Here is a 27706-nt window from a genome sequence, read left to right on the forward strand (position 1 = left end):
GTGCAAATCGTGCATAGAAAGGCAAAGAGTGATGAATTATGTTGGTTTGTTTGTCTTGGAAAAATCAGAGTTGACAAGCAGCGTGTGGACAGGGTTTTATGGATCGTGTAATATTGTTTTAATGACTGGTTGTTGCCATAGCATTTATCATTTTTGCCATTTTCAGGACTAAATGATAGTATTTTATTTTGTGGTATTATGGACAATCGAATAAGAATGAAAATAGATATGGGCTTCAAATATAGTTTTGTCATTGTATATGTATTGTGCATTAAGCTTAATAGTAAAGTAAAATGATATTTTACAATACCTAATTCTATAAAACTGCTTAATTTAAGCAGTATTCTATCAATACATTTTGAAATAAGGATAGTATTCACATTGCATTTATAGCTGATCATTTTATGACTTTGTGTCATTTATATGTAACTAAAATGGCAATAGTTTTTAATTATAAAAACATTTTGACTACTCATGACGTCATTAGCCACCATTGACTGCGATAAACGTCCAATCCATTTGAACTACTGATAAACCTATTTAAATTCACATCAGAAGGATTTAAAAAAACGTGATTGAAGTCCATCATCATCAATGGCAATGTTAATGAGATGATTAAAGCACATCAATTGTTTTTTTACACTTCCATGGAGTGTTAAAGTATAGAAAAATGCTTATTCTTGCAATATGACATACCATCAAGTGATAGGTTGACGTCTTAATAAACTAAAAAGAAATCTATTACACCTTAATGGGATTAAAATTTGTAGTAAATTCACAAAGCATCCCTTCAATAAAGCCACTTAATTGGATGCGAAATCTACCAGAAGGACCCCCCATATACCCCCCTTCACTCAAACATTTGCATAAAGGGTCATTAAGACGCTATAAATATGTACTTGTCAAAAACAAACATTTTAATAACTATTTATGACTGGCATGACACGCCACCACAAAACTTTGGCTCCAATTTACAACTTATATAAAAAAAAAAAAAGATTCCACTATTTTCCTGATGATTTTAATATTTATTTACAGGGTTTGGGAAGGATGAGGGGAGCCCAATCAGAGGGAAGGGGGTAACAGAAGCACACCCTCCCCTCTTTTCTATTACCCACCCACACACACACACACCCTCCCCCAGCCACTCACACACACACGCATACACACACCATTGTTGTTGTGACTGCGTGCCGGTTTAGCGGCAGTGCAGTTGGAGCCCGACTGACGCACACACGCACATACACTCCCTCTTAAGACCCCGCTTGTCTTGAACGGACTCCTTCCTTCCTTAGCGGAGGTACGCCAAAACTATCCCGGATAAAGGCGCACATCGGAGGAGAGTGGGGACCGATTGGACGCTCCTTCAAAAAAGACGCACCGGGCGGCTCAAGGATAAGGCAAGACTTTGGGGGGGCTCACCCGGAGAGGACCGGAGAGGAGTGGATCGGAGAGGAGAGGAGAGGAGAGGAGAGGAGAGGAGCCCCTCCATGGATGTACTCTGAAAGCTTTTCCCCGCTCCTCGCACCAGGGACCCCGGCAGCTGTCGCCACTCGAGGGGGCGGGGGGCGACGCTGGATGCTGGTTCTGGTGGATTTATCCCCCCCGCGGATACACGAGGGTCCACTTGAGCAACTTTTTTTTCCTGACAAGTGGACTATATGAGCCAAAAAGGAGGATTTCTGCGTTGAAATACTGGGATCAAAACACAAAACAAACACAAAAAACTAAACAAAAACAAGGAGACGACGAGGTGCGTGTGCTTGAAACTTGGTTGCGTTCACGGTCCCCTGTTTAAAAAAAAGTATTTTGAATGTGGAGTTTATTCGAAGTAGATATTCAAAGCTTTGTTTGCGAGATCCAGCCAAACAAATGTTAGACATTGAACCCGGTGGACGAGCGCTTGGTGGGCCAATCGCGTGGAGTTTGGACTTTTGGTACGTTTACACGACTTGCAAGTTGAAGTACAATTAGCTCATGGGCTGCCATTGACGGCGATAGGCGTCCAATTCAAATTGGTCTGGGTTGATGGAAAGATTTGGAATGAAATGCAACTAAATGAACTGGAAAGAAGAAGTACATTCGTTATCTAGCTGACTACAGAAAGCTGTCCAATTCATTTTGAGTGGGAGGGTTGACAAAATAATTGCATTACATGGATTTGATGGCCATTAATGTCAATTGCAATGTATTACAAGTCAACTTGGTTCAAAATAAGTTGGGTCGTGTGACATTTTTAAAAGTTCTCTACTTGGTCTCCACTTATCAAACTCTTATTTTTATGAAAGCCATACTGTAAAATGTTATATTCGGAGAATGATAGTCGCAAATATATAATTAAGGAAAGTAAAAATTGGAAGCTGAATGACATGTTTTTGCCAAGGAACTGCATTGAAGTACACTTTATACCCTGTAATCCTAAACAGTTCAACTGTGTGTACTTTGCTATTAAGTTTTGAACTCTTAAGATTCATGGCACTTTAACTGAAAGTGACTTCAAAGTCTCTACATAGTTTTTTTTTTATCCCATGCTTCAAAAAATGTAGGAATCGCCCACTGTGTCACACAAATATGCTCTAATTACAACTGACTTTAAAGTCAAATTTCACTGTACATTAAACTACTCATTCTAAATTGCGGGTTAAAAAAATCCCGATATAAAATAAAACATATTCGTACAGACGTGGTAATTGGCTTGAGGGAGCCAGAACGTGCCACTTTATCTCTGTGGTGCATTTAAATGTTGTTGTCTTTTGTGATAATAAAACCAGATAACTGGAGACGGAATTTGCATTAAAGAGAGTCTCCAATGTGGGGGACATCACCAAGACAGAAAATGATTGCTTTAACAAGTCTGCTAACATGGATTAGTTATTTTCTTTCACCTTAATGTTAAAGAAAACATTGGAGAGCGTTTCCCTCATTGGTTGGGTAAAAGCAGAGTTCGATTCCTGGCAATTTTCAAGTGTTTTTCATTCTTTGGTTGGTTTTAGGCTTTTGCAGGGGGCACCTAGCTAACCACCCACATTTTGTCTTGTTTCTGCAGGATCCACGTTTGGGGACCGGCAGAGTCGCCGATGCCAGAAGCGGGCGCTTGATTGGCCGACTCCGGGCTTCCCAGAACATTTGGAAAAAGTCTCAAGGGGTTCGAGGATGGCGAGGGTTTACGCACTGTGCCTGGTCCTGATCTGCTGCTTGGACAGAATCCCGGCCAGAACCCACAAGGGGGCAGGAAGACTGAAAGGTCAGGAAATGGTTCTTTGTTGCTTCTTCATTTAAATCGGCAATATCTCATTCTAGATTGGGTATTTGTACCAATTTTACATACGGGAATAGTTTTCCTAAAAGACAAAATTCAGTTAATGTGTCAATCCGTCCAGGTTTTATTCTCCTTATTAGGCTACCAGATGAGTTGGCCTCCTGGGATTGGTCACTAGTCAATCATTAAATGTCCCAACCCAGAATTTGAGAATTCATCCATTTAAAATAGGCTAATTGGAATCTGTTATTTGAGCTAAACTCCAATCTGAGACTTGAAAGGGCTTTTTGACGTGACTATTTTCCTCTTTCAATTTGGCTAAATTCCAACATGATTTCTTTCGGTGGTTCCACTGTAAATTCCACGTCGCTTCACCTCCAGCTAGATGGAGAGCACAAAGGGGGCAAAGTGTGTTTGGGCTGCCTTAAAAAAAGTGCTACCTGATCTGCTACATGCCCCCGGGCTCGGAAGTGTAAATCTGCTGGGTCGCATGCCAGCTGGAGAAGACCAAGAAGAAGAAGAAGAGGAAGGGGGCGGAGGGAGGAAGGAATAGGGCGCCGTTCCTTTGACCATTTTCCCCCCCCGTTTGATGCTTTTCACACAAGTGCCAAAAGCAATAAGAGCGAGGTTTTTATACGTGGCTTAAATGTTTTTCCACGCATGGAAATGAAAGGTCTGTCGAAAGACATTGTTGACGCTCGCTGGGGGGCATGGAGCCAGCGTGGAAGGTCTAACCTGAGGCAAGGCTAGCCGAGGCCTGCTCCATAGACGCTCCGACGACTATATTTGCCAGACAAACCAGTGAAGATGCATTGTAGATACACCAACAATTTAAAGACATTCCGAGCTTCTTTTAAGATGTTGGTATGCAGAGACCACAAGAAAGAATGCAACTAAATTGCCCTTATTGAACATTGATTCAAAGTTAGGGAAGTTAGGCAGAAGAACTTTTTAAAAGCAGCGTCATTGCAAAAGTAATACCCTATTTTCTCGCATGTTTTTCACTCAAAAAATGAGGACTGAATCAAGGTTGCTTAAATTAGACTTGACATGCACAAAACTGCAAGGTGACAAAGACAAAACGACATACAGTTTGTCCAAAATACAATGTGCAATATTTTTTCTTAATATTTTAAGAGTATGGCTTATATGCGGAAGTGGCTACTATGCAAGAAAATATGTAAGATGAAAATTGTGAATCAGGGGGCGTCTTATACAAGGGAAATTGTCAAATTCAGCAATTTTAAGGGTGCGGCTTCTATGCGAAAAAATGAAGTACATTTGCTTGGGTTAAATTTGTCATTAGGATCTAGTTAAAAACTGTACAGTAATTGTCAACAGTATGTTATGTGTGATCTCGGACAACTACAAATGAGAGAATAAGAGCTAAAAGGCATAAAAAATGAGGCATAAGTTGCTCCAAAAGAGGATTGTTTGAGCATGGCAGGGGTCCTTGTTTAAATATAAGGCATCCTCTTTAGCAGACAATCAAAAGAGCAAAAGAAAAAGGGGATTATTTGTGGTCTGAACGGCGGCAGGGGGGGGCTAGCGACATCAAGGACTAGCGACTGTGCCAAAGAATCTTTAATTTTTATTTATTCCCGAGAGTGCATCTGCTGGTCAGGCCTTTGAGCGGCGGGACCACCGAGAGGCTGGTTACTCTGACAGCTTGACTTGACAGGCGCTTTGGCGATTTGACACCCGCCGTTTGAATTTGTGGACAATTGAGCGATTTAGACGACAAAGATGCGCTGCCAGCCCAGTTTGTTTATGTTTTGTGACTTGTTTTGTTTGCCCCCTCGCCTCCGGGTGACAATTCACACCCGGACGCAGGTTCAACGGCAGGGCACGGTGGTCCCGGCAAGTTCATTAGCGCCAGTGGTCGGGCGGATTGCGACGACTCCATCGTTTCCCGAACTTTGCGAACAACACCGATTTGTGTTTTTTCCCCTTACGGTCTTTTTACTTTGTTTTTTTTTTCCTTCGATGCTCAATGTTGCAATTGTGTATTCTGTTCCTCAGTACATTAGCAGTGTGTGTACTTTGGGGCAGTTAGTAAAAAGGGGAAAAAAAAGGACAGCACTTCACTCTGACAGGGGAACAGATTGCCTTTTCACTAAGCACTCGCAGGAAGCAATCAAACAGAAAATTGCCCTGGAAAATTGCTGGTTCTGAGTGACTGAGCGGTAATGGAGGTCCTCGGCCGGGGAGCGTGTATGCCAGTGGGCCGGCGCATGAATGGAGCGAGTGACCCAATGAATGGAGGCCACTGTGGCCGATGGTGACACGATAGTAGCCGGGTTATCTGGGCATTCAATCGCCGCTTCCTGGTAGCATTAAGCCAAGCTTGTTCAGGTAGGAAGACATTCTCTGGATGACGGCTGTTGCGAGGGCCAACTGTTACTGTGCTTGTGTAATGTTTTCTTTCATAGTACAAGACGGGATTTTGACCATATCTGTCAACTTGTAGGTTTTTTTCCCCGTATTTTATATGTTTTTTTGATCATTTCAAAATTGTGTACACAAGGCAAAGCATCAGTTTGCATTCAACTTTGACTTTGATTTATTTCATAAGGGACAGCACATATTAATGAACATATTCATGTTAATCATCATATACATGTATAGAAATCTTAGAAAAAATTTGCTTTTTGAGTGTTGTGATCGCAACATTTGTACAGAATTTTTTTTATAAGTATGTTTTTTAAGTCTATTCTGGATTGTTTTGGTCACTGGTAGCAGAGGAAAATATTAGATTTTAAAGTGCGCCCTATGTAAGTAAATATATGCCGTGTTGTGGTTGTATGCTTCATTATTAGCGCCTAATAAGGGGAATTGCAATCATTAATAAGGGGAGCCAATTGGTATGTTTGATTCAGTTTGTTTTCACCCTTTTAGATCGTCGACTGTCGAGGCCCCTAATTGTGCCGGGCTACCCGGAGAACATCACGGCGTCAGTGAGCGGTCAGGCCAAACTGATGTGTAAAGTCCATCGACCGTCATCCACCAAGGTGCAGTGGTTGAAAGTGGGGCTTGGTGAGCCTGGCCAGGGTGGACCACCCCCACGTCTCAGACCACTCACGGTGAGCGATGATCGACAGACAGATAACCCTAAAAGTTACCTCGCTAAAAAGTGCCTGATCTACAGCCCCTGCAAAGCAATATGTCCAAGATGAACGTGCTGCATCTGTACAACATCAGCCTGGAGGACGCTGGCGAGTACGTCTGCATGGCCGAGAGCAAAAACAGAGGCAAAACTGTGCAAGCTATGCAGTCGGCGTGGATGAAAGTTCTTCCAGGTAAGATACTGTGTCCTGGAATTCCCGTCTAACTGACAGATATCACCTAAATTTGTAACACCTCAACCTTCTCACACAGGGGCCATTATTTCCAAAACAATGGATTCGGCCAAAGCAGCAATTCCAAAAGGTAATGCCAATCGTTAAGATTTTTTTTTCCTCAAAATATGACAATAGTTTTGTATAGAAGTAATGAGACATTTTAGAAGATGGTAGGAAAGTGAGACCTCTAGATCTTGGTAAACATTTGCACCAGTACTCGGTTTAGTGTCACACTTTGACATGTTCATCAGCTTCATTCTCTCCTATGCATTTGTTTAAAATGAACTGGGGTAACAGGGATTTTGCCACTATCGCTTGGTCGCTCTCCACCTCTCAGTAAACCACAAAAGGGACGACGACGGCGACATAAAGGAGCTCAATAAGTGGGGGTGGGTCAAGTCGGTCCATCCCCGTCTCCATGGCGATGTCATTGTTTGGGGGTGCGATACAACGGAAGGGTGACCGACTGCCTTTAAAAAAATTGGATGAAGAGCTAACCCTTTGACTGGTCTGATTTGAAGACTCATTGTCCACAAGTAGTTTTTGTTCAAGCTTTTTGAGAGTGATCTTCTCATCATCTTTTTGTGATATTTCTAAACAGTTGTTGGGCACCAGAGTGACAAAAGCACACAGCAACTCCTATTAGAGCCTGGAAATGTCCTGAAACTGCGCTGTGAAATGACCACTCGGCCGGGAATGGCAGTCAACTGGTACAAAGCGGGAACCCGACTAGTACCCACGCCAAGAATCCAGATCCGAGGTGCTGTCCTGATGGTCACCGACATTACTTATGAGGATTCTGGAGTTTATGTATGCGTTCTACGTGGAACCAGAGGACCCGTGAGGAACTTCACAGTCACTGTCACTGGTAAGGATGCAAAGAAAGTTACCTATTTAACGGTATAGTTCCAATTCAGGCGTTTGTGTTTTTTTTTTAATATCTGACACTTTTTTTCCAATCACTTTTAGTGTTGTCTTGCAGGCCGATGACTAGTAAATCATGTGTAATATGATCATTGTGTCAAAACATTTTTTTCTGTATTTCATAGATTCATTGGGCTCGGGAGATGATGATGATGATGAAGACAACGGCTTGGATGACCCATCAGAGATTGAAAATGATCAGGTTTACGTTTCCAGAGGTGAGTTTCAGGCAATTAGCAACATACAGTAACTTGTTCAAGTCCAACCAAAGGCTGAAACCTCAACTGGAATTTGGTCTTCACAGGTCCTTACTGGACTCACACCCAACGTATGGAGAAAAAGTTGTATGCTGTACCGGCGGGCAACACGGTCAAGTTCCGTTGTCCGGCCATGGGCAGTCCAATGCCTGGAATTCGTTGGCTGAAAAATGGAAGGGAATTTAGAAGTGAACACCGTATCGGTGGAATCAAGGTAAGACCGTTTTTCCCTTTCAATTCAATTGAGAATAGGTTTTATTGTGTTTTTATTGTTGTTTTTTTGCTAGTTAAGGCATCAACACTGGAGCCTGGTAATGGAGAGCGTGGTGCCGTCAGACAGAGGAAATTACACCTGCGTAGTGGAGAATAAATATGGCTCCATTTCTCACAGCTACGTCCTTGACGTCTTGGGTAAGAATCAGAAAGTTTGTGTCACTCCAGTCGAAGTTTCCTTTCGCATTTATTGTATCGAAATGTCCTGAAGAACATTTTTTACGGCGTCAGACCTGGCTCGCCTGCTTCCAAATGTAAAAAAAAAAAAGTAATGTGTTCCCTGGGCTGAGGTTGTAAACAGTAAGTCTATAAAAGAGAATTAGATCTTAAAAGTTTGAATTTCAAGCCGTGCCATCTGACTGACTGTATTCATGGTAGGCCCGGCAACGGTCATTAGTTAGCTCTTATGGAAAAAGCATCGCGCCTGCAAATGAAAGCCTCCAGTGTGAGGTGGGGGGTGTGGGGGGTGATAATCGGGTGAGGGAAAGGTGACGGAGTGCCTTGGCGGCCAGAATGTGGACGGTCAGGCGTCCAAAGCAGTTTTCTACCTGACCTGTGACTTGAGATGGAGGAAGGCGGCGAGCTTGTTTGTTCATTTGTTGGCTCGCCATCCACAGCGGGGTCAATTTCATTTCCCCGGCCCACTCGGGGGAAAGGACTAACGAGATGGTTAACGAGATCACAGAGCCAGACTAACCGCTGATCAAAGAAAGCCCGGTCGGTGGCCAGCTGACAAATAGCTATGCCATTCAAGCTCCATTTTTTTTTTATCTGAAAATGACATTTTTTTCTTTCTGTGGCGCCAATGTGGCATTGGCAACTACCGTATTTTCTCGCATATACGCCGTAAAAAATGAATCAAGGGTATGGCTTATATGTAGACAAATTAGACCTGACATGCACAAAGCTGCAAGGTGACAGACGGAATGCTAAAATGCAAGACAATGTTCATTCATTTCAAAATAGAGAAAAGATTTTCCCTTCAACGTTACATTTGTACTTAAAATCATGAACATTGAGGTAAAAATTCTGATTTGAAGGGTACAATTGTGAATGTTATCCACAGAGGTGGCTTATATGCAAGAAAATATGTATGAATAGTTTTCCAAGTATTGTTTTGACTACTCCAGTTTTTCTGCTACCCTCTTCTTAGCCTAGTGACCCTTGATCTCCATCCATCTATCAAACCTGAGATAACTTAGCCTTATTCCTTTGCCCATTTAGAGCGCTCCCCCCATCGACCCATCCTCCAAGCAGGTCTACCGGCCAACACCACGGCAGTCGTGGGTAGTGACGTCCAATTCCAATGCAAAGTCTACAGCGACGCACAACCACACATTCAGTGGCTCAAACACATCGAAAGGAACGGCAGTCGATACGGTCCTGATGGGACACCCTACGTCCAGGTCCTCAAGGTTGGTGATTCTTCTGTATTTTATGTCTGGACTGTTATTTTTTTACAGGTTCTTACTCTGTTTTTTTTTCCTCTGGTATTTGATGTAGACTGGCAGTCTGAACACATCTGAGGTGGAGGTCCTCTATCTGTCTAAAATCACCATGGATGATTCAGGAGAGTATACATGTTTGGCTGGAAATTCAATCGGTTATACTTACCAGTCGGCCTGGCTCACCGTCCTGTCAGGTAAAGGAAAACATATTCCATGGGGGGGGATTGAACCACATCTGGAGGCCATATTTGAACGACTAACGAATGGATTCCATCCCGCAGAGGAAGAAGCTGTAGACGCCGCGGACGCCATCGAGACAAAGTACACCGACATCATCATCTACGCCTGTGGCTTCCTGGCTCTGGCTATGGCCATCGTCATTGTGGTCTTGTGTCGGATGCAAGTCCAGCCGAGACGTGAGCCCTTCGACGTCCTTCCGGTGCAGAAGCTTTCAAAGTTCCCTCTGCGCAGACAGGTACGTAATACGCAAACGCCGGTCTGAGCAATTGACGAGAAAGAGATAACGGAGCCTTTTATTTCCCATTTCAGTACTCGGTGGACTCCAATTCATCTGGGAAGTCCAGCGCGTCTCTAATGAGGGTCGCTCGCTTGTCATCCAGCTGCTCTCCCATGCTGGCCGGAGTGATGGAGTTTGAATTACCCTACGACCCCGATTGGGAGTTCCCAAGAGACAAGTAAGATATCCATACCATTGTAGATTTTGCTTGAATCTATCATGTAACCAAAAACATCTGTCTTGAGCTTCAAAAACAGTCATTTCTCCACAGCTTGGCTTAAAGTACCCAAGGCTTAGTCACAAAATTTTAAATTGTAGCTTTCTGGTCATGCAGGGGGACTAAAAAGAAACCTATGTTTGAAGAAATGGGCGCCCCAAATTATGCCTGTGTACAATTTTCACTCCAAGGCATTTATTTTTAACCAAGCCCTGTCATCTTTCATAGCTTGACACTTGGGAAACCTCTGGGCGAAGGCTGCTTCGGCCAAGTGGTTAGAGCCGAGGCCTATGGCATTAACAAGGACGCTCCCAACCAGGCAACTACTGTGGCTGTTAAAATGCTCAAAGGTAAAAAAAAACAATACCCTTCAAGTTATATCTTCTTAAGAAGTTAGTTAAAGTCCCTAGGGATATAGAAAAAATATATATTTTATTGTCAAAGATGATGCCACGGATAAAGATCTGGCAGACCTCATCTCCGAGATGGAACTAATGAAGGTTATGGACAAACACAAGAACATCATCAACCTGCTTGGAGTCTGCACACAGGATGGTAAGTTAAGACCCATGGATGACTTAACCAAGCACCAAAAAAAAAATGGTCAGTTGATAAGTTTTCCCATTCTTTTTGCTCCCTTAACTGGAAAACCAGGACCTCTGTATGTACTGGTGGAGTACGCTTCCAAAGGCAGTCTGCGAGAGTACCTCCGTGCACGTCGGCCACCGGGCATGGACTACACTTTCGATGTTACTAAGGTGCCTGAGGAACAGCTGACTTTCAAGGACTTGCTGTCTTGTGCCTACCAAGTAGCTCGAGGGATGGAGTATCTGGCCTCTAAAAGGGTAGGTCTTGACTTGAAATGGACAAAAATTGAACCCATTGGCTTAGTATACACAACCCGCAAAACCACAATAGGTGATAAGCAATCACGATAGACCGTATAATCAATAAAATATTGCTTACAATGCCACAATTTAGTGGTGCTTGCAACAATGAACCGCAATACAGCACAACCATATCAGATTTGGACCATGGTTTCTCCAGTGTTTAAACTTGTTTATTTAGAGTAAAAGCCAGATGTTTTGTGGTCAGTCAGTTGCTCCGGGCCACTTGCTGCAGTTTTGGATGTTAATTCAACCGCCAGAATGCGTTTGCGAAGAAACGGCGCCAACCTCGTAGGAAACTCAAAATCGGATATCCCGGAAGGGTCAATATCTCCTAAATTGTTCATGTTTAAGTGCAAGGGTAATGAACTGTCTTACAAACTTGGAATTCACAGTTAGGCGAGCATAGACATTCCTAAAGACGGGAAAAAGCGTATTTGGAGTTAACAGCTTAAGATCAATACCCCAGATGGGTCTTTTTGCCATCTTTTTGTTGATTTCCCATAGCATACTCTCTCTCTCTCTTTTTGCGCTCTCACTTATCAACATACTTCTTTGTCCAGCAGCCACGGTCTGAGACTCTTGTGCTGTTTACTCTCCTCCACCCATCTGTCGCTCCTCGCCATCTTCAGGCTTTTGTCCCTTTTAGCGCCGCCATAAATCTGTTAGCAAACAGACTGTCTGGGCGGAGGCATCGGGTTTCTGGGCTGTGAGGCCATTGCCAGAGACTGAAAGCAACCCTCCATTATGGGGAGGCCCGCAAAACCCCGGGCCTGCAGGTTCTGCAAAAAAAAAAAAAAAAAGCCTGAGTCTATTTCGAAAGAAAACCAAAATAAGCTTTAATGACACCCATTCAAGTGGAATAAAATGTGCCTTTCACAAGATTTTCTATATCAAGATGTTTGCGTTGAGGAAAATACCACATATGTATGTTGACCTATGTATACAAGAAAAAGCAAAAAAAAACAGATAGCATGGTCAGCACTCTTGCCTGAGGTTCTGGGTTTGAATCTTAGCTTCAGCATTCCTGTGGTTTTTCTAAATGTATTTGTTTTTCTTCTTCATACAAAGAACCAGAATATCATTTTTGGATGAAAAATGTGGGTTTATCGCAACATTACGCCACCAATGCCAAAGGGTACTGGTCATAAAACATGACCAGTTCAGATACCAAGATGGAGGGCTCTTTTATTTCTCTGTTTTCTCTCAAAAACAACCAGACAAGAAAAACTTTGCATTTGTTTTAAGCCTTATTCCTCATTTTTATCTACTATGAGTGTATTCTGCTTGACCAGAATAGATTCAGAGTATTAAATCCCCTCTTCCGTTGGGGGTCTTTGTTTTTGCAGTGCATTCATCGAGATTTGGCAGCCAGGAACGTTCTAGTAACGGAAGACAACGTGATGAAAATCGCCGACTTCGGACTGGCTAGGGGTGTCCACCAGATCGACTACTACAAGAAGACCACCAACGTGAGCTTTGCACACTTTACATCCAGACGCCGCTCAGATGGCTAACTCTTGATTGGCGTGAAGCTTAATGGGATGTAATTAGAAAGGAGGGTAGGAGGGGGGGGGGGGGGGGGGGCTAAAGCTCTGGCCAGACTTTAGCGAGGGAGGTGTCTTTTACAGTCAGACAATGAAAGTTGTACTTTTTAATGCATGCAGCTGTGTTGCCTAGGCAACTCAGGGGTGGGGTTCTAATGCCTGTCTGCCCCCCCCCCCCCCCCCCCCGATGCAGGGACGCCTGCCAGTGAAGTGGATGGCACCGGAGGCCTTGTTTGACCGAGTCTACACCCACCAGAGTGACGTGTAAGCACCCCACGGCCACGTAAACAAAAAACTTTTCTAACTGTCCCTTGACTCAAATCTCCCAATCTGGCAGGTGGTCATTCGGGGTCCTCATGTGGGAGATCTTTACCTTGGGGGGGTCGCCGTACCCTGGTATTCCCGTGGAGGAGCTTTTCAAATTGCTGAAGGAAGGACATCGCATGGACAAGCCGTCCAACTGCACCCATGAACTGTAAGATGGAAGGCAAAGTTTTTTTGTTTTGCTCAATTTTTTGACCATTTTTTTTTATGATTATGAAGCTACATGATGATGCGGGAGTGCTGGCATGCCATGCCCACCCATCGGCCCACTTTCAAACAGCTAGTGGAGCAACTGGACAAGGTGCTGCTGTCCATCTCTGATGAGGTAAGATGATCATTTGATGGTGACTCCGCCATTTTTTTGTTTTGTTTTTGTGACGTCAAGCAAGCAAAACGTATGATTTCAACCTCATTTTTTTTAAACATAATCTTTTGCCCATCTGTCACTTTCCGAGCAAAATGTAACCCCAAATTTACCCTCTACTACAGTGCGCTAACACACATGCATGCCAGATGGGCTCCATTCTAACACCGGGATGTAAAATTTGGCGCAAAAACCCCAAAAAAACAAAACAAAATGCTTTCTATCCACAGTGTGCAGCAATTATATGTTATTGATTTTTTTGATGAACAACAGATGTTCTCGGAATGGCACGTAAAAGCAAAGTAGCCACAAATGAGACCAAAAAAAACGCTATTGGCACCACATTCTGCAAAAAAAAAACATGTCATTACAAAACTAGCATTCAAAAAGTGTATTAAGACATTATTTTTGGACCAATGACGATGCCGGAAAGCTCCAAATTTCCGCAGTAACTTTATGATTGTTCTAATTTCCTCATCTGATTAACACATGCCTTTTCTTTCTCTGTCTCTGTACAAGCAGTATTTGGACCTGTCGACGCCTTTTGAGCAGTACTCGCCATCTTGCGAGGACACGTCCAGCTCGTGCTCTTCGGACAACGACTCAGTTTTCGCTCACGACGCCGTTTCTAACGAGCCCGGCTTACTGGGCGGATACCGGGAGACGCCGTCATCATGCGTGGACGCCAAGACGGCCCTCCGATAAGACCCCCTTAACAGAACTCGCAAAGACGCTACGCAAACAGAGCACTGAGGACCGAGACGTACTTTGAAAAACCCGTTCCAGGTAAACCGTGGCACTAAAAAAAAAACATACCCGAAGAAATGCCAGGAGTCGGAATTTTCATTTGAAAGACTTTTTTTTTGTTTTAACAAGGAAAAGAAATATAGATTTATTTTGCTATGTTAAAGAAAGGAAGTTAATTATAAATCTCTCTATATAAGATTATTTTACTTTTCTGTCGCTTATTTAAAAGAAAAAAAGTCTTAAATCTCAGGATCTCTTGTGCTTAAAAGAAGAAGAAGAAAAAAGGTGGAAGAAGTGCCTGAATTTACGATTTCCTGTGAATATATTAGAATAACTAAAGTATTGTATGTATATATATATCTATGTATATATATAGATATATATATATCATCTAGCGGTAACGCAAATACAATTGCCTTTATAAATTATTTTGTACGACACAATTGAGTCACGTGTCAAATGTTTGGACCAAAAGTAACAAAAAAAAATCTTTCATTCATTTTCAGCACTGCTCATCCTCACCGGGGGTGCTGGAGCCTATCCCAGCCTGCTTTTGCCAGTATGCGGGAGGCATCCTGAATTGGTGACCAGCCAATCGCATGTCACATAGGGACCAATCATGCTCACATTCATACCTAAGAGCAATTTTTGAGTGTTCAAACTATTTTTGTGGGATGTGGGAGGAAACTGGAGTACCCGGAGAAAACCCACACAAGCCCAGGGCCACACAGTCATGTTTCATCTCAGAATTGTCAGGATAAAAATATGCAAATCATTTTGATTTATTTTTCTTCTAACTGAATCCTGATTGGATTTTTTTTTAACTAAAATATTTTTTGTAGATTACAGAATTTTGGAGGCTTTAGGATACAAAGGCTTCCTATTTTAGGGTTTTGGGGGCAATGGGGGGGGGGTGCGTTCTTGTGAATGTAAAAGCCAGTGTGATTGATTTGAAATAGAAGAGCATCCATAGAAAGGAACTGGAGAGGAGGATGGTGGGGAAGGGGAGGATGGGGGGGGGGGATCTCTCATTGGTCATTCCTTTTGTGAGACACTAACCCTTCACCCAGGCCCCAGAGTGGTCCCCGGGTGGGTCCCCGTGCGGTTGGGACAATGAGAGCCTTTAAAACGGGCGTGTCTGCTGTCCCGTCGGCGCTTGTGTGCAAATGAAAAGGGGCTCTTATTATGTTAATAAAAGACATACCCTGATACCAAACCACCCCACCCAACCCCACCCACACAAAGCTAACCTTCCAGACCCCCAAACAAACACCCCCACTATCTTATGGCCAGGACACAATCTTTGAAAAGAAATGTCTTAATTCATGGACTCCAATAAGAGCAGCTGCAGATCACATTGGTGTAGCCTTTATTTTAGTATAGCATTTTTTCATTCATTCATTTTCCTAACCGTCTATCCTCACCAGGGGGGTGCTGGAGCCTATCCCAGCTGACTTTGAGCTCAAGGAGGAGGACAACTTGAATTTGGGCTTACACTTGGGGGCAATTTACAGTGTTCAACCAGTCTACCCTGCATATTTTTGGAAGGAAACTGGAGTACCCATAGAAAAGCCATGCTAACCCAAGTAGAACATGCAAACAAGGGCCAAACCTGGGAAATGGTTCAAATTTCATGAATACTTTATATTTACATGGAAATGTTTGGTTGGTGTTTCATAAATGGCAACACTTCATTTGTCTGCGTAGAAGAAGAAAAGCAAGAAAAAGTGACACGACAGAGACGAGAGACAGACGGGCGCTGAGGAGGAGACACGGCCAGACAAACCCGGGTGGGTTCAAAGGTCAAGAGGAAGGGTGGAGAGAGCAGTGGGCGTCCTCGTCGGCTTTTTCAAGCCTTGGCGTCTTATCTCGCCGCGTGCTTCACATGATCTTGTAGCACATTCAAAGACGCTGTGTGGTCTTCTCTGTATGTGTGTGTTTGTGTGTGTGTGTGTGTGTGTGGGTACAATCACTCACGCCCGATAAATCTCAGTTAGTCGGCACGTCCAGGGCACCCTGGGGTCTTCGGGCAGGTCATGCTGAAGGTGTCCCAATGTTGTCTGGGGTCCTAAATGCCTAAAGTTGGTCAAGTCAACTTGTGTTTTTTTACCGAAAATCAGTTTGACCTAACAATGTTAAACTAAGTAGGCCCATTTATGACGAAGAATAGACCCACACATGGAAAAAAAAGTCTGCCAGGAAGGCACAGAATGTCTGCTGTTCTGCTTTGAGACCTCCCTTTTCCAATCGTTTTGAGCCGTTTATATGCTACGTCCGTTCCTAAAAGTGCTTCGACCAGTCATTCTGTCTAACTCGACAGTGTCAGGAATAACTAAAGCAACAATCTCTTTCCGGCAAATGAGAATTTTGGCCTTTTTATGCCAACGTGGGGGTTCCAATCATACTTTTAGCCACTTCAATCTGTGAACACTTCCTGGAAAAAAATCAAATAAAATAGTATAGTACATTTTTAACCCTATATTTTGGAGTATGATTTGAAAAAAAAAACATGCCCCATGTTTGGTTAAAAGTTTAAAACAACATGTTCCTCTCATGTGTGTGTGTGTGTTTGGAGCCAGCTAGTGATTTTACAAGGCTGTCATTATGCTTCCATGCGCTTACGTTCCGGGCCAATGAAAACAGCCTTTGACTTCCATTTCCCCGATTGTAAGTGTACGGCTCAAAATAACTCCGTCTCAGCACTGTCGTCCGTCTATCCGCAATCCGTTTTCTCATTAGAGGCGCCGGGGAGGGATGGGCACACCCGGACTGGTCGCCAGTCCTCAGAGGATGAGAGTGTCCTTATAGACAAAGTAAGTGGAATATTTACTGCTTCTCCTTGTTTTCAAACTTACTTTTGATATACAAATATATATTTTTGCTTTTTCTAATGTTTTTTTTAATTCTATTAATAAAATAAAACTAAATATATTCTGTTTTCCATTTTTTTCATGTAAATATACCTATAGGTTTTCACTAATTATATTTTGTTATTCTGTTTTTTTAATTAAATGATTAAAATATTTTCAAATATGCAAATTATATTTAATTTCCTGTTCTTTTTTTATGAAAAGAAAGAAAATAACAGAAGATACTTTCCTTTCCTCTTTTAATCTTATGAATGAGAAAAGTCTAAATGCAGTATCTAATGTTTTTCCATTTTAATTTAAAAAAAGGATACAACAATCAAACATAAAATAATAAGAAAACAAAAATAAAAGAGAATATATGGCAATTACAGACTCAAAAAGAGGTTTTAAACAAGTCTTAATATCTATAAATAATCTAGTGGCAATCCGGAAACGACCATTCATCATTCGATTAATCATAGATATTACTTTGACAGGACATACCACTGAGATCGGAACAGAGCGTGATAAGCAAGCCGCCATTTTTTCCACATTCAATATGGCGGCGGGACAATATGGGCGTGGTTACGACCGTTTTCTACCCAGGTGGTTAAATTACGCGGAAGCGCAGTCTCTCGGCCTTTCAGCAGCCATTTCTGCGTGGACTCCATCGAGGTAAGACGTACAGCCATTGACTCGCCTCAGTGCGCTTTTATCACGATACCGATCGATTTATTAGGACTAAATTGAGCCCAACACGCCAACAAATCTGTTCGTATAATGTCAGGTTAAACACACCGTCGATCATTTAAGTTTGGTCACCTATTGACTACCGGTTGTGTGCCACATTTGACTTGTTATCTTAGCAATAGCATTAGCTTCGCGATGACGCTCCCCATTTGACTTTAAAAAGTATGTGATCCGTTTTCTCTTTGTTATTGAGCCGTGTAGAAAGACGTTTAATGTAATCGAGCAGAGCTGAGACACCAACGCACAGTTTGTTGGGCATATGGTCACTCAAAAATGACATCCAGAGGTACGACTTAGTTCCTGTTGTGTTGTATGTAATGATAACTTTAAGGCAACAGTCTCCTAGCTGTTAACATCAGTCTGTATATTTAATCGCCTTGGCTGGAAAGGGGAAAATAACACGGGGCACTCACTAACTTATTTACATTCTTTATGTTGACCGTTTAATATCTTTCTCTTTCCTGTAATAATTGTTTGGCAACTAAATAGCTTGCTTAAACCGCTTTTTCCTTGTCTAGCATCAACGTGTAGCACCATTGTGATTCCAGGAAAGGACACTGGGCCAGATCAAGGTAAAATTATTTCCCCAAAAAATACGCTTAAACCTATCTATTGAATTTCCAGTCTCTATATGTGCTAACTTTTGCTCTTTTTTTTTTTGTTTCCCCTGTTTATCATCAACGTGCAGCTCTTCTTGTGTGCCCACAACACTCACAGGAGAGGTGATTGGGTCAGATCAAGAAGATGAAACTACTTTCCACCTCAGCCTATTTGTTCCATCTTCAGGTTTTATTTATTAACTGAAAATCCAAATGAAATAAAAGCCTAATTCATCATGGTGATAATTCACTGGCCATTCATTTCCACAGCTCTTTGAATCATTTCTTGTTGGTACAGGAAACCTATGTTTTATTTTTTTAAGTGTTTATTCCCCTAGTTTTTTTCTAATTTATATTTTCCAAGTATTTATTCCCCCAGTTTTTTTCTAATTTATATTTTCCAAGTATTTATTCCTCCAGTTTTTTTCTAATTTTTATTTTCCAAGTATTTATTCCCCCAGTTTTTTTCTAGTTTATATTTTCCAAGTATTTATTCCCCCCGTTATTTCTAATTTATATTTTCCATGTTCATTCCCCCAGTATTTTTTTCAAGTATTTATTCCCCCAGTTGTTTTTTCTAGTTTATATTTTCCAAGTATTTATTCCCCCAGTTTTTTTTTTCTAATTTATGTTTTCCATGTTCATTCCCCCAGTATATTTTCCAAATATTTATTCCCCCAGTTGTTTTTTCTAATTTATATTTTCCAAGTATTCATTCCCCCAGTATATTGTCTAAGCCCCCAGTTTTTTCCCCATAAGTGTTTATTCCCAATTCATGTTTTCTCTGTTCATTCCCCAATTTTTTTCTAAGGGTTTATCCCCCTTTTTTTTCTAATTGTTTATCCCTCATTTTTTTTTCTAAGTGTTTATCCCTCTTTTTTTTTTCTAAGTGTTTATCCCTCATTTTTTTTTCTAAGTGTTTATCCCTCATTTTTTTTTCTAAGTATTTATCCCTCATTTTTTTTCTAAGTGTTTATCCCTCATTTTTTTCAATGTAATTTTCTAAGTGTTTTAATTTCTTGAGTGCAATTAAAATGTGTTCCTGTTAATAAAATGTTTTAACTTTATTTGTTACTTGCAATTTTTGTTAGATAAGACAAACACATGCATACATTTAAAAGCTTTTATTTTGAAAAACTCTAGTAAAATGAAGTAATTCCTCCAGTCACCAGCAGGAAATCCAGGAAATAAAAGCTCCAGCTTTTATTTTGAAAAAGTTTGTAGATTGGTTCCCGTTGTTGGTCCAGCATCGTAAAAAATCGAATCTTCTCCACCCCCTGGTGGAGAAGATTCGAAAACTGAAAAGGGGGGTTAGTACACAGTTAGTTCAAAAAACAATGAGAAGGGCTCACCTTTTATTTTGAAAAACTTCATAAACTGGGGCTGTCTGAGGCTATCTGTTCATAGGCAGAAACCAGGTCCCCCCTGGTGGAATTCTGATAAACAAAAAAAGGGGTTGAGTACACAGAGTTAAATAAAAAACCATTGAGAAAGGCTCACCTTTTATTTTGAAAAACTTCATGGATTGGAGGCACCTGAGGCTATCTGTATATTAGCAGGAAACCTGGTCCTCCTTGGTAGATTCTGCAAAACAAAACAAAAAATGGGTTAAGTTAAACATTCACAAGTATGGTATTATCTGAATCAGGGAGATCTTTTATTTTGAAAAATGTCTGGCATAAAAATAAACATTCACAAGTAGGGTTTTACCTGACATGGGAAATATTTTATTTTGAAAAAAAATATTTTACCATGTTTAAATGAGTCAAAAATTACCCCTGAACTATGGTTGAATAAATGCCTCTTACATTTTGTCAAAACTACATTTTAAACTAAAAGGGGTTAGGGTCTTTTATTTTGAAAACATAAAACACTTGGGGCAGAGCTTTTCCGTCAATTTCCTATCTATTCGTTCTTAAAAAATAAATCCCAAAAACCTTCCGTTTTGCTCTTACGCCAAGAAAAAAGGTTATTTTACCATATATTTTTAAATGATTCCAAAATGACCCCTGCACTATGGTTGAGTAAATGCCTCACTTATATATTTTGTCAAAACCACATTTAAAACAGAAAGTTAAGGGGTTAGGGTTTTTTTAATTTTAAACACTTATAAAACACTTAGATCCTACTTTTGCCTCGAGTTTTTCAGTTATTTCAAATCTATTTGTGCTTAAAAAATAAATATTCCAAAAAGCTTCAATTTTCTCTTCTTACGCCAAGAAAAAAAGTTATTTTACCATGTTTAAATGAGTCAAAAATGACCCCTGCACTATGGTTGAATAAATGCCTCACATTTAAAACTAAAAGTTAAAAAGTCAAAGCCCTGGGGTCTTTAAGAGGGTAAAAGTACATTTATTTAATCTATCAAATATCACTGCTTCATTTTTTGCAGTTCCACTACATGGGAGATTATTTTGTTCTTTAAATTCAGAAAAATGTGAAAAGCCACATTGAAACTCACAAGCGGATGCTACTCCTTTACTTGCAATTAAAGTATTTTCTTTAAATTAATTACAATAGGGATGGCCCTAATTTGTGTTTTTTCCTTTGTGACAAGGTTTACATTAACCGCGATAATCGAGAAATTACTGTTTATTCGTTACGCATCCACTAATGGCATTTGTGTGGGTGACTAATCCACAGGTTTTTGTTACTAAAAAAACAAAGTTAATTAGTGTTTTCATGCGATATTTGAAAAACGATCCAATTGCGCAAATCCTTGGAATACTGAAAGCTGACGGTGAAATATTAGATAGATGGAGAAAATGGAACCATTTCAAAATGACTCACTTGGTTATGGCGTCGACAAGCTGCTTCTTTCTGGTCGTTTTGGCCACATTCTTGATGTTTCCCAGCAGTCTGCGCTCGTTGAGGGGCTGAAACAAACAAACAATGCAATGATTACTTTTGAAACAAAGAGCGATCGGTAACGCAATGTAGCCAATTTGTTTGCAAACATTTTGCAGTCATGGCTAGATCGCGCTAACGGATCATGCTACCGTCAAAAATCACTCTTAAGATGAGAACTGGGGCTTCGAAATCCCCAAACGACAACATACTGAACGTGCTGCAACGATCTTGGAGAAGTTTGTCGACCTTTCTTCGGCAAATCGTCAGGTCTCTGCAGTGCACGCCCGTGCAGTGTCATCCGCCATTTTGGGGTTTGACGTCGGCTATTTGAACCCTGACTTCCGCCACGCCTACTAAACATAGACACACACAAAGTAGAAATTGTTGTCATAGTGACATGCATTAGTCAGTGTGTGTATGGGGTTGGGGTCGTTTTTTTGGGGGACTTTAATACTTGGAAAAATACATTGTTTTCATAATAACATGCATTAGTCAGTGGGTGGGGCGGGGGCGTGCCTGTAAATACGTGTTGAATGCGCTTTCATACTTTAAAAAAGATACATTGTTTTCATCATGACGTGCATTAGTTAGTGAGGGAGCAGTAAATAATAAGGTAAAATTTAAGTCAGATTTGTGCATATTCTAATGACATTTATGAAGATGTTTTATTCATAGATATTTTTCCTTTGTTTTCTGAACCGCTTTATTCACTCGCGGGGGGTGCTGGAGCCTATCCCTGCTGACTTTGGGGCTGGGGCGTGGGACACCCTGTATCGGTGGGCAGCCATGCACACACATACCCTTACCTAGGGGCAATTAAGATGATATTAATCATTACATTTTATTATTACTAAATCCTTTTTTGTGTAGTAGACATGCACCTGCTTATGATGATGTTGCTCATACTGGTATTGAGTGTGCCCAGACCAACGAAAAATTAGAGGGAACATTGCTCAAGACCATCTTTAGAAATCACACAAACATCAACACACAAGCGCCAGCTTTCAGGGTGGACATTTTTAGTGTGTGTGATTCCCACCCGGGCACAGTCTGTCTTTCATTGGTGTCCAGCCACGCTGACATCGGTAGGAAAATCACCCAGTGAGCTTGACAGGTCGATGAACGAGATGATTCAACGGGAGGGAAACGTTTCAATAAGTGGTCTGAGTTTTGGGGAAGGCTGGGGGGCCGCCGCGTGGTGCGGGTGGCAGGAATTGCTGAGATGCGAGAAGTGGGTGGTTCTGACTAAATAAGACACTTTAAAGCCAGCTGTGCGGTCCAGAAAGAAAGAGCCAATGTTATAAGTAATATAAGTTGTACACCACGAATGCAAGCACCTTCCAAAAAAAGATGGATGACGTCAAATCCATTTGAATTGGAAGGACAAACTAATATAAAATCATTGCAGAAGGATGAAAAAGGGCTCTATCTTTCCCTTTAAGGGGATCAAATGGTCCAAATCAGTTAGAGGCTTAGCGCTGTCAATGGCAGCCTATCAGATAAATATTTAAATAGGTTGGCTGATATTATTGCCCCCCAAAATAAACTACGGCCCGCCATATTTTTGTGATTCATGCATCTCTTCAAAAATAATAACCAATCTTAATATAATGTGGTTTCATTTAGTATAATGACGATTTGGAAATATTTTATCATGTATTATAGTGCACATATGGAAGGTGGCTAAATCTCCTCGTCTGGAACAAAGAAGCACTTATACAAGCAACAGCTAAAAACATCTTAAAACTCCATGCTAATTCTTATTTCCAATATTCAGCATTTCAAATGAAAAAGAAATCAAGCAACATGTCTCCTAGTACAAAGTTTGACAATACAACAAGTGGTCATTTGTTTATGCCATTATGCCACCAAGTGTATCAAGTCATGTCAGTGGCTGGCCTGACAAGCCTCCAAAACAAATATGGAATGGACGCCCAGCTCTCTCTTCCGCCCGCCCGCCCGCCTGCCTCCCGTCTCGCTTATCTCCCGCCCTTCCTCCAATGCCAGCTGTTGTTTTGAAGGCCGTGAGAGTGGCCGGGGTCCGCGGGTCAAAAACCCCGCGCTCCTCCACCCGGACAAACGCATCTATTGTAAGTTGAAGTGCGCGGGAAGAGGCATGGGGGGGTGTTTAGTACATGAGCGTGATGTGACAAACCCCCCCCCCCCCACCCAGCCGAGAAAGTTAAGATTTTTTTTTTACACTTTCAGTCATCTCAAAAATGTCAATGAGTTGACACCAAGGTGGTTGACTCACGACATCTTCATTGAACAGGTTGTCAAAATTTCAAAGACTAGCAAACCAAAGATGAAAACCAGCATCTATGTGGTATGTGCCTAAAAAGCACATATTAGTTTTAGCCAGGCCAAAACCCAAAGGACTTGAGTGCAGTCTCGCCCGAGCCTCAATGCCAGCATTGTCCCGTCTCAGAGTCAAGAGGAAAGAGCGCGGTTTTCTGACCTTTAACCTGTGAACCCCACAGAGGTCACATGTCCCTGGAAGCCATTTCAGAGGCCCCGAGCGGGGGGCAGCTGGGAGATCTCAATGGTAAACGGCGAGAGTGTACATAGCAAAAGGGTATCTGTATTTTGCGGCGCTCGGCCCTAAGTGAGCCATCTGGGCTTTTGTTTGCTTCAATGATCTATTGGGGACATACTTGCTGTGAAAGTTGGATTTTACTTGACGGATCTGATTGGACAATGACATACACTACTACACTATGATGGGTTTGTGGGTACTCTGGTTTCCTGAAGTCAGAGTGTCTGTCTGGGAAAGAACAACACAAGACATGGTCACTCACGGCAGCATTCTACTACTTGTGTGCCAAAGGTGAGGAGGGTGAGTTTAACCTCTGACATGCACTGGGGTCACACAAACCAGAGGTGTTGCACTATGTTAGCTGAACGTTATGTATACTCGGTACACCTGACTGACTGACTGACTGACTGAATGGGAATTCTCATGCAAAGAAACCAGGCAAAATGTCAAAGATGCGTTCCCATTGAAAATAATTCATTCATTTTTGGCATGTGGAAGGAAACCGGAGTACCCACAGAAAAACTACGTAAGCCTGGGAAGAAACTATAAAAAAAATCTATAATCCAATAAACATTGACATACATTCGAATTTGGGTTATTTCCGAAAATCAATGACTACAGTTAATATGAATGTCCTTCCTTAACTCCATCACTCTTAAATGTGTCTCAAGTTTTGTAAAAAAAAAGATAGATTAAAGTCTGGACTGCATAGACAGCGACCAGATTAGGTAACAGATCCGAACTTTAACCTTCGCCCTCGAGATTAAAAGTCACATGTCTTCATAAGCCAAAATCTGTTAGAGTTAAAGCAAGTTGCTGAGAAATATGGCTATTTACAACCTTAGAAATAAAGCTAAGTCAATGTACTAATCTGCACTTTTCCCCCGAGTTCAGGCAGTTACTTTATGAGCTGGCAACTTTTTTAATGTTAAAAATAACTCTCCTAGTTTGAGTGTGTAGCAGCTGCGTGTCTCTCCAGTAAGGTTAGTCCGTCGCCTTTAAATCAAACTTAATTCATGTCGTCAGCTTCACTTTGTTCCACGTCTGCGGAGACCAGACGCCACATGCGGCGCGGGTTACTCGGCAGAACTAATCGACGATGCGGGTGGTCCCGACGTCACTGGCGGGTAGTCAGTCGCCGGACGCCAAATGAGCAGCGTCGCCCTGCTGAAGAGAAGCGTCGCAATTGTCAGTTCAAATCCATAATGTTCTTGAACTTAAACTTGAGGCCACAAAGTAGTCACCTGGTACGTTCTTCTTCCCTAAAAAAATGCACTGTGGAAAAAATCAACATTTAATGGTGAATTATCATCTATTGACTTCATTATAGGGCTTTTTTTCAGTCTTTTTCAACATTTTGGCATCATAACCTTGTGTTATCTTATCTTAGCTCCTGCTAGATTGCTCAACCAGTCATATTTCAGGATTCCTGCCCTGCATAATTGTGCTTACTATTATATTCAAGCCCATTAAGTTCCTCTGATGTGCTTTGAACCCACCCACATTGCATTTTCTGATCTATATTAAAGGCAACAAAACACACTTTGGAACCACCTCCACTTTCCTGGAGACGCCGAGACCCGCCGCTGAAATAGGAGGCGGATATCCTGCCGCGAATAACTTGCTAATTAGATTTGGCCCGTAGCGGTTGCCATAATCAAATCTATCCGGTGCAACCCGGCTGAGAGGCGAAACACCATCTGCAGTCCAAAATTTGCGCTCTGACTTTTTCTCCGGTCTGTTTCCTCTCTTGGATTGTCACACTCAAGGCTCTGCCAATGATGTTTTTTTTTTTTATAGAGTTAACTTAGCTTGGAGGCTAATAGGAAGTCAAGACCTGAAAAGTTCACTCAAGCGATAATACCTATGCGATTGCTGTATAATCATTTTTTCCAGTTTTATTGTATTATTTTAATGTAGGACTGATTCGACCCACGTTTACACGCTTCTTGTAAAGGAAGCGGAAGCACAGCTGAGAGAAATATTCCAGCAGTCATCGCCTGTGGACTTGCTATCCACCCACCCACCTGTTCTCCGTCCCAAGAACTACTTCCTCATCCGGATGTGGGAATTTGGGAATACGGATGACTTTGTAAGAGGAAGCAAGATCTTTTCTGTTTTTTTTTGTATGTTTTTGTGTCTTTGAATAATCCGATGAGCTAGTCTTAATAACACTCCGGATGGAATTTAGTTGCGGCGGAGAACGTGGCAGCCGTGCAAAACCTCGGCGTGCCTCAAATATGCCGGAAACAAAACAGATTGCATTTTGGTTGGCTAGTCCAACTTTTACATTGAATTTGTGCCTTGGTGGGCCTGGAGAGGGGGGAAAAAGGCCTTCCTCTGTGGTTGCTTCATTGTAAACAATGTGGTGAAAGTTACTGTTACGCAAACAACATTTGGCCCTTTGTCGATTTTATTAGTCTTAAAGTTTGTTTAATCGCCATTTAAGGTTTTTATAAAGGAAACGTTTTGGGTTTTTTTTCCAATTCTGGAACTAGTATCTGTTCTCATGAAAAGCATAAATGTTTGATTTTTAACCCTTGAAAATTCTATTTATTTAACAAAATGTCAAAACAACCAAACTTCCAAATTTGTGAGTTTAAAATTAAAGCCTTTCAAAGCGGATCTGAAAAGGCAATAAGTTAAGGTTAGACTCAGTTTTCCCTCTACATTTTCATATATTTGGGCATACAGACAGCCTAACTGAGTACACTGACGACCAGTGTGAGCAACATCAGATGTGGGTCAAAAGAGTGGATGCTCAAAATAGACATCCCGTTTAGTCCAAGCATTACGGTAACCCCATTCAGAAAAAAGGACACGTACAACTATGAAAAATCTTGATATGTATACATCTTTGCAACTTTCATTTCAATTGTATCCAAATTGAATCTGTGAAATTGCATAATATTAAGTTGGTGAGTAGTGTATGTAAATGTTTTGATTTACAGTACCATAAACAAATGGGAAGTGCCACGATGAGTACTCTTGTTTTGAATAGAATTACCGTAACGCTCGGACTAAGCGAGCGGACTATTTTGAGCGTCCAGTGGCCACACACCAGTATTACACCTGTAATACCAAGTGCATTATAACTACCCATTAATGATCTATCCAAAACATTTCATTATAAAGAAACCATACATATAGCATCTTAATAAATGACACTATCATTTGCATAAATCTGACTTACCTTATTTTTCACATTCACTGTCCTTGAGGGTGTATAGTTTCTTTAAATGTTTTCCATGGAAAAATCGCTCACAACTTTATCTTGCAAAACAGACCTTTTGCACTCGAAAAACAAAAGATGTACCCCAGTTTCAACGCTTGTTTTTCTATTTGCAAATATTCTGACAGCCATTACAACTTAAAAGATGCACATTTCTTTTTAACGCTGGTTTAGGGAGTCAAGCTTTTGCCTCATGCGCAAGTGCGGTCAATGACGTGTATGGCTGCGTAGCGTGCAGTTTGCGTCGCATCCCATGATTGCTGCAGAAACACCTGTTTTGATTCTTCTTCTTTACCCAAATTCAGTTGTATCAAACTAAGTTTGGGCACTATTTAGTGGTTGATAGTGGAATTGCAGCCAAATAAATGAGTAGATCTGGAAATAAAGCTTCATTCATTCATAATTCAATAATGTTCCTTCCACTAAAATGTTAGAAGTACAGTATTGGCAGTTGCATTGACTGTGTATTACCAGTAGTTGTCGCCGGTTGACGTGGTCTGAGATTAGAAGTATATACAACATGGATGTTTTTTTTGGTTTTGGTCCAAAACAGAAGATTGTCAAATAGCAGAGGGAAAAAAGTAATGTTTTTTTGCAAAGCATTCTCTTGCACAACATGCCAAATTCCCATTTCATCATCACCTCCGGCCAAAACGATGGACACAGCAGACCGGCGGGGTGGAGCCGGCCGGCCGGGGCCTGCCGGCGGGTCACGCCGGGACCGGAAACCCCGGGAGGAAGCCTTTAGTTGATCCAGCTGTTTTTCTCCCCCTTTGCTCTTTCCT

General features: G+C 41.5%; 1 protein-coding gene and 2 long non-coding RNA genes across 7 annotated transcripts; 2 read left to right on the plus strand and 1 right to left on the minus strand.

Moving 5' to 3' along the window:
- Window positions 1–1137: 1137 nt before the first annotated feature.
- fgfr4 (fibroblast growth factor receptor 4) lies at window positions 1138–14456 on the plus strand. Of its 2 annotated transcripts, none has more exons than XM_077740618.1 (21): window positions 1138–1753; window positions 3047–3244; window positions 6158–6342; window positions 6408–6558; window positions 6638–6688; window positions 7202–7468; window positions 7650–7742; window positions 7829–7995; window positions 8069–8192; window positions 9279–9469; window positions 9558–9696; window positions 9784–9977; window positions 10052–10197; window positions 10465–10586; window positions 10681–10791; window positions 10891–11081; window positions 12473–12595; window positions 12864–12934; window positions 13008–13145; window positions 13214–13319; window positions 13881–14456. In XM_077740618.1, exons 2-21 carry the CDS (start codon window positions 3154–3156, stop codon window positions 14061–14063), a joined length of 2844 nt encoding a protein of 947 aa, XP_077596744.1. In that variant the 5' UTR covers window positions 1138–1753; window positions 3047–3153; the 3' UTR covers window positions 14064–14456. The 2 variants fall into 2 exon arrangements, with proteins under 2 accessions (XP_077596744.1, XP_077596747.1); XM_077740621.1 differs by lacking the exon at window positions 1138–1753 and adding an exon at window positions 1794–1937.
- A 2397-nt stretch (window positions 14457–16853) lies between these two features.
- LOC144213053 (uncharacterized) lies at window positions 16854–18549 on the plus strand. The gene is made up of 4 exons (XR_013329873.1): window positions 16854–16918; window positions 17452–17629; window positions 18223–18276; window positions 18393–18549. It is a non-coding gene; the product is annotated as an uncharacterized LOC144213053 (long non-coding RNA).
- Window positions 18550–19412: 863 nt separating this feature from the next.
- LOC144213052 (uncharacterized) lies at window positions 19413–27199 on the minus strand. Of its 4 annotated transcripts, none has more exons than XR_013329870.1 (6): window positions 26883–27199; window positions 21363–21506; window positions 21094–21179; window positions 19804–19887; window positions 19656–19739; window positions 19413–19580 (listed from the first exon to the last, which is right to left on the minus strand). It is a non-coding gene; the product is annotated as an uncharacterized LOC144213052 (long non-coding RNA). The 4 variants fall into 4 exon arrangements; XR_013329872.1 differs by lacking the exon at window positions 26883–27199 and adding an exon at window positions 22193–23114; XR_013329871.1 differs by lacking the exon at window positions 26883–27199 and having other exon boundaries at window positions 19413–19601; window positions 21363–23115.
- Window positions 27200–27706: the final 507 nt, after the last annotated feature.

The sequence above is a fragment of the Stigmatopora nigra genome, chromosome 19 (genome assembly GCF_051989575.1).
Source record: "Stigmatopora nigra isolate UIUO_SnigA chromosome 19, RoL_Snig_1.1, whole genome shotgun sequence".
Taxonomy (NCBI): Eukaryota; Metazoa; Chordata; class Actinopteri; order Syngnathiformes; family Syngnathidae; genus Stigmatopora; species Stigmatopora nigra.

What these genes read in the sequence shown, in the direction of transcription:
- fgfr4 (XM_077740618.1), top strand. Translation starts at nt 3,154, where the DNA reads ATGGCGAGGGTTTACGCACTGTGCCTGGTCCTGATCTGCTGCTTGGAC. An exon ending in CTGGCTCACCGTCCTGTCAG is followed by an intron (nt 9,697 to 9,783) that starts GTAAAGGAAAAC and finishes TCCATCCCGCAG; the next exon opens with AGGAAGAAGCTGTAGACGCC. An exon ending in TGGAGTCTGCACACAGGATG is followed by an intron (nt 10,792 to 10,890) that starts GTAAGTTAAGAC and finishes CTGGAAAACCAG; the next exon opens with GACCTCTGTATGTACTGGTG.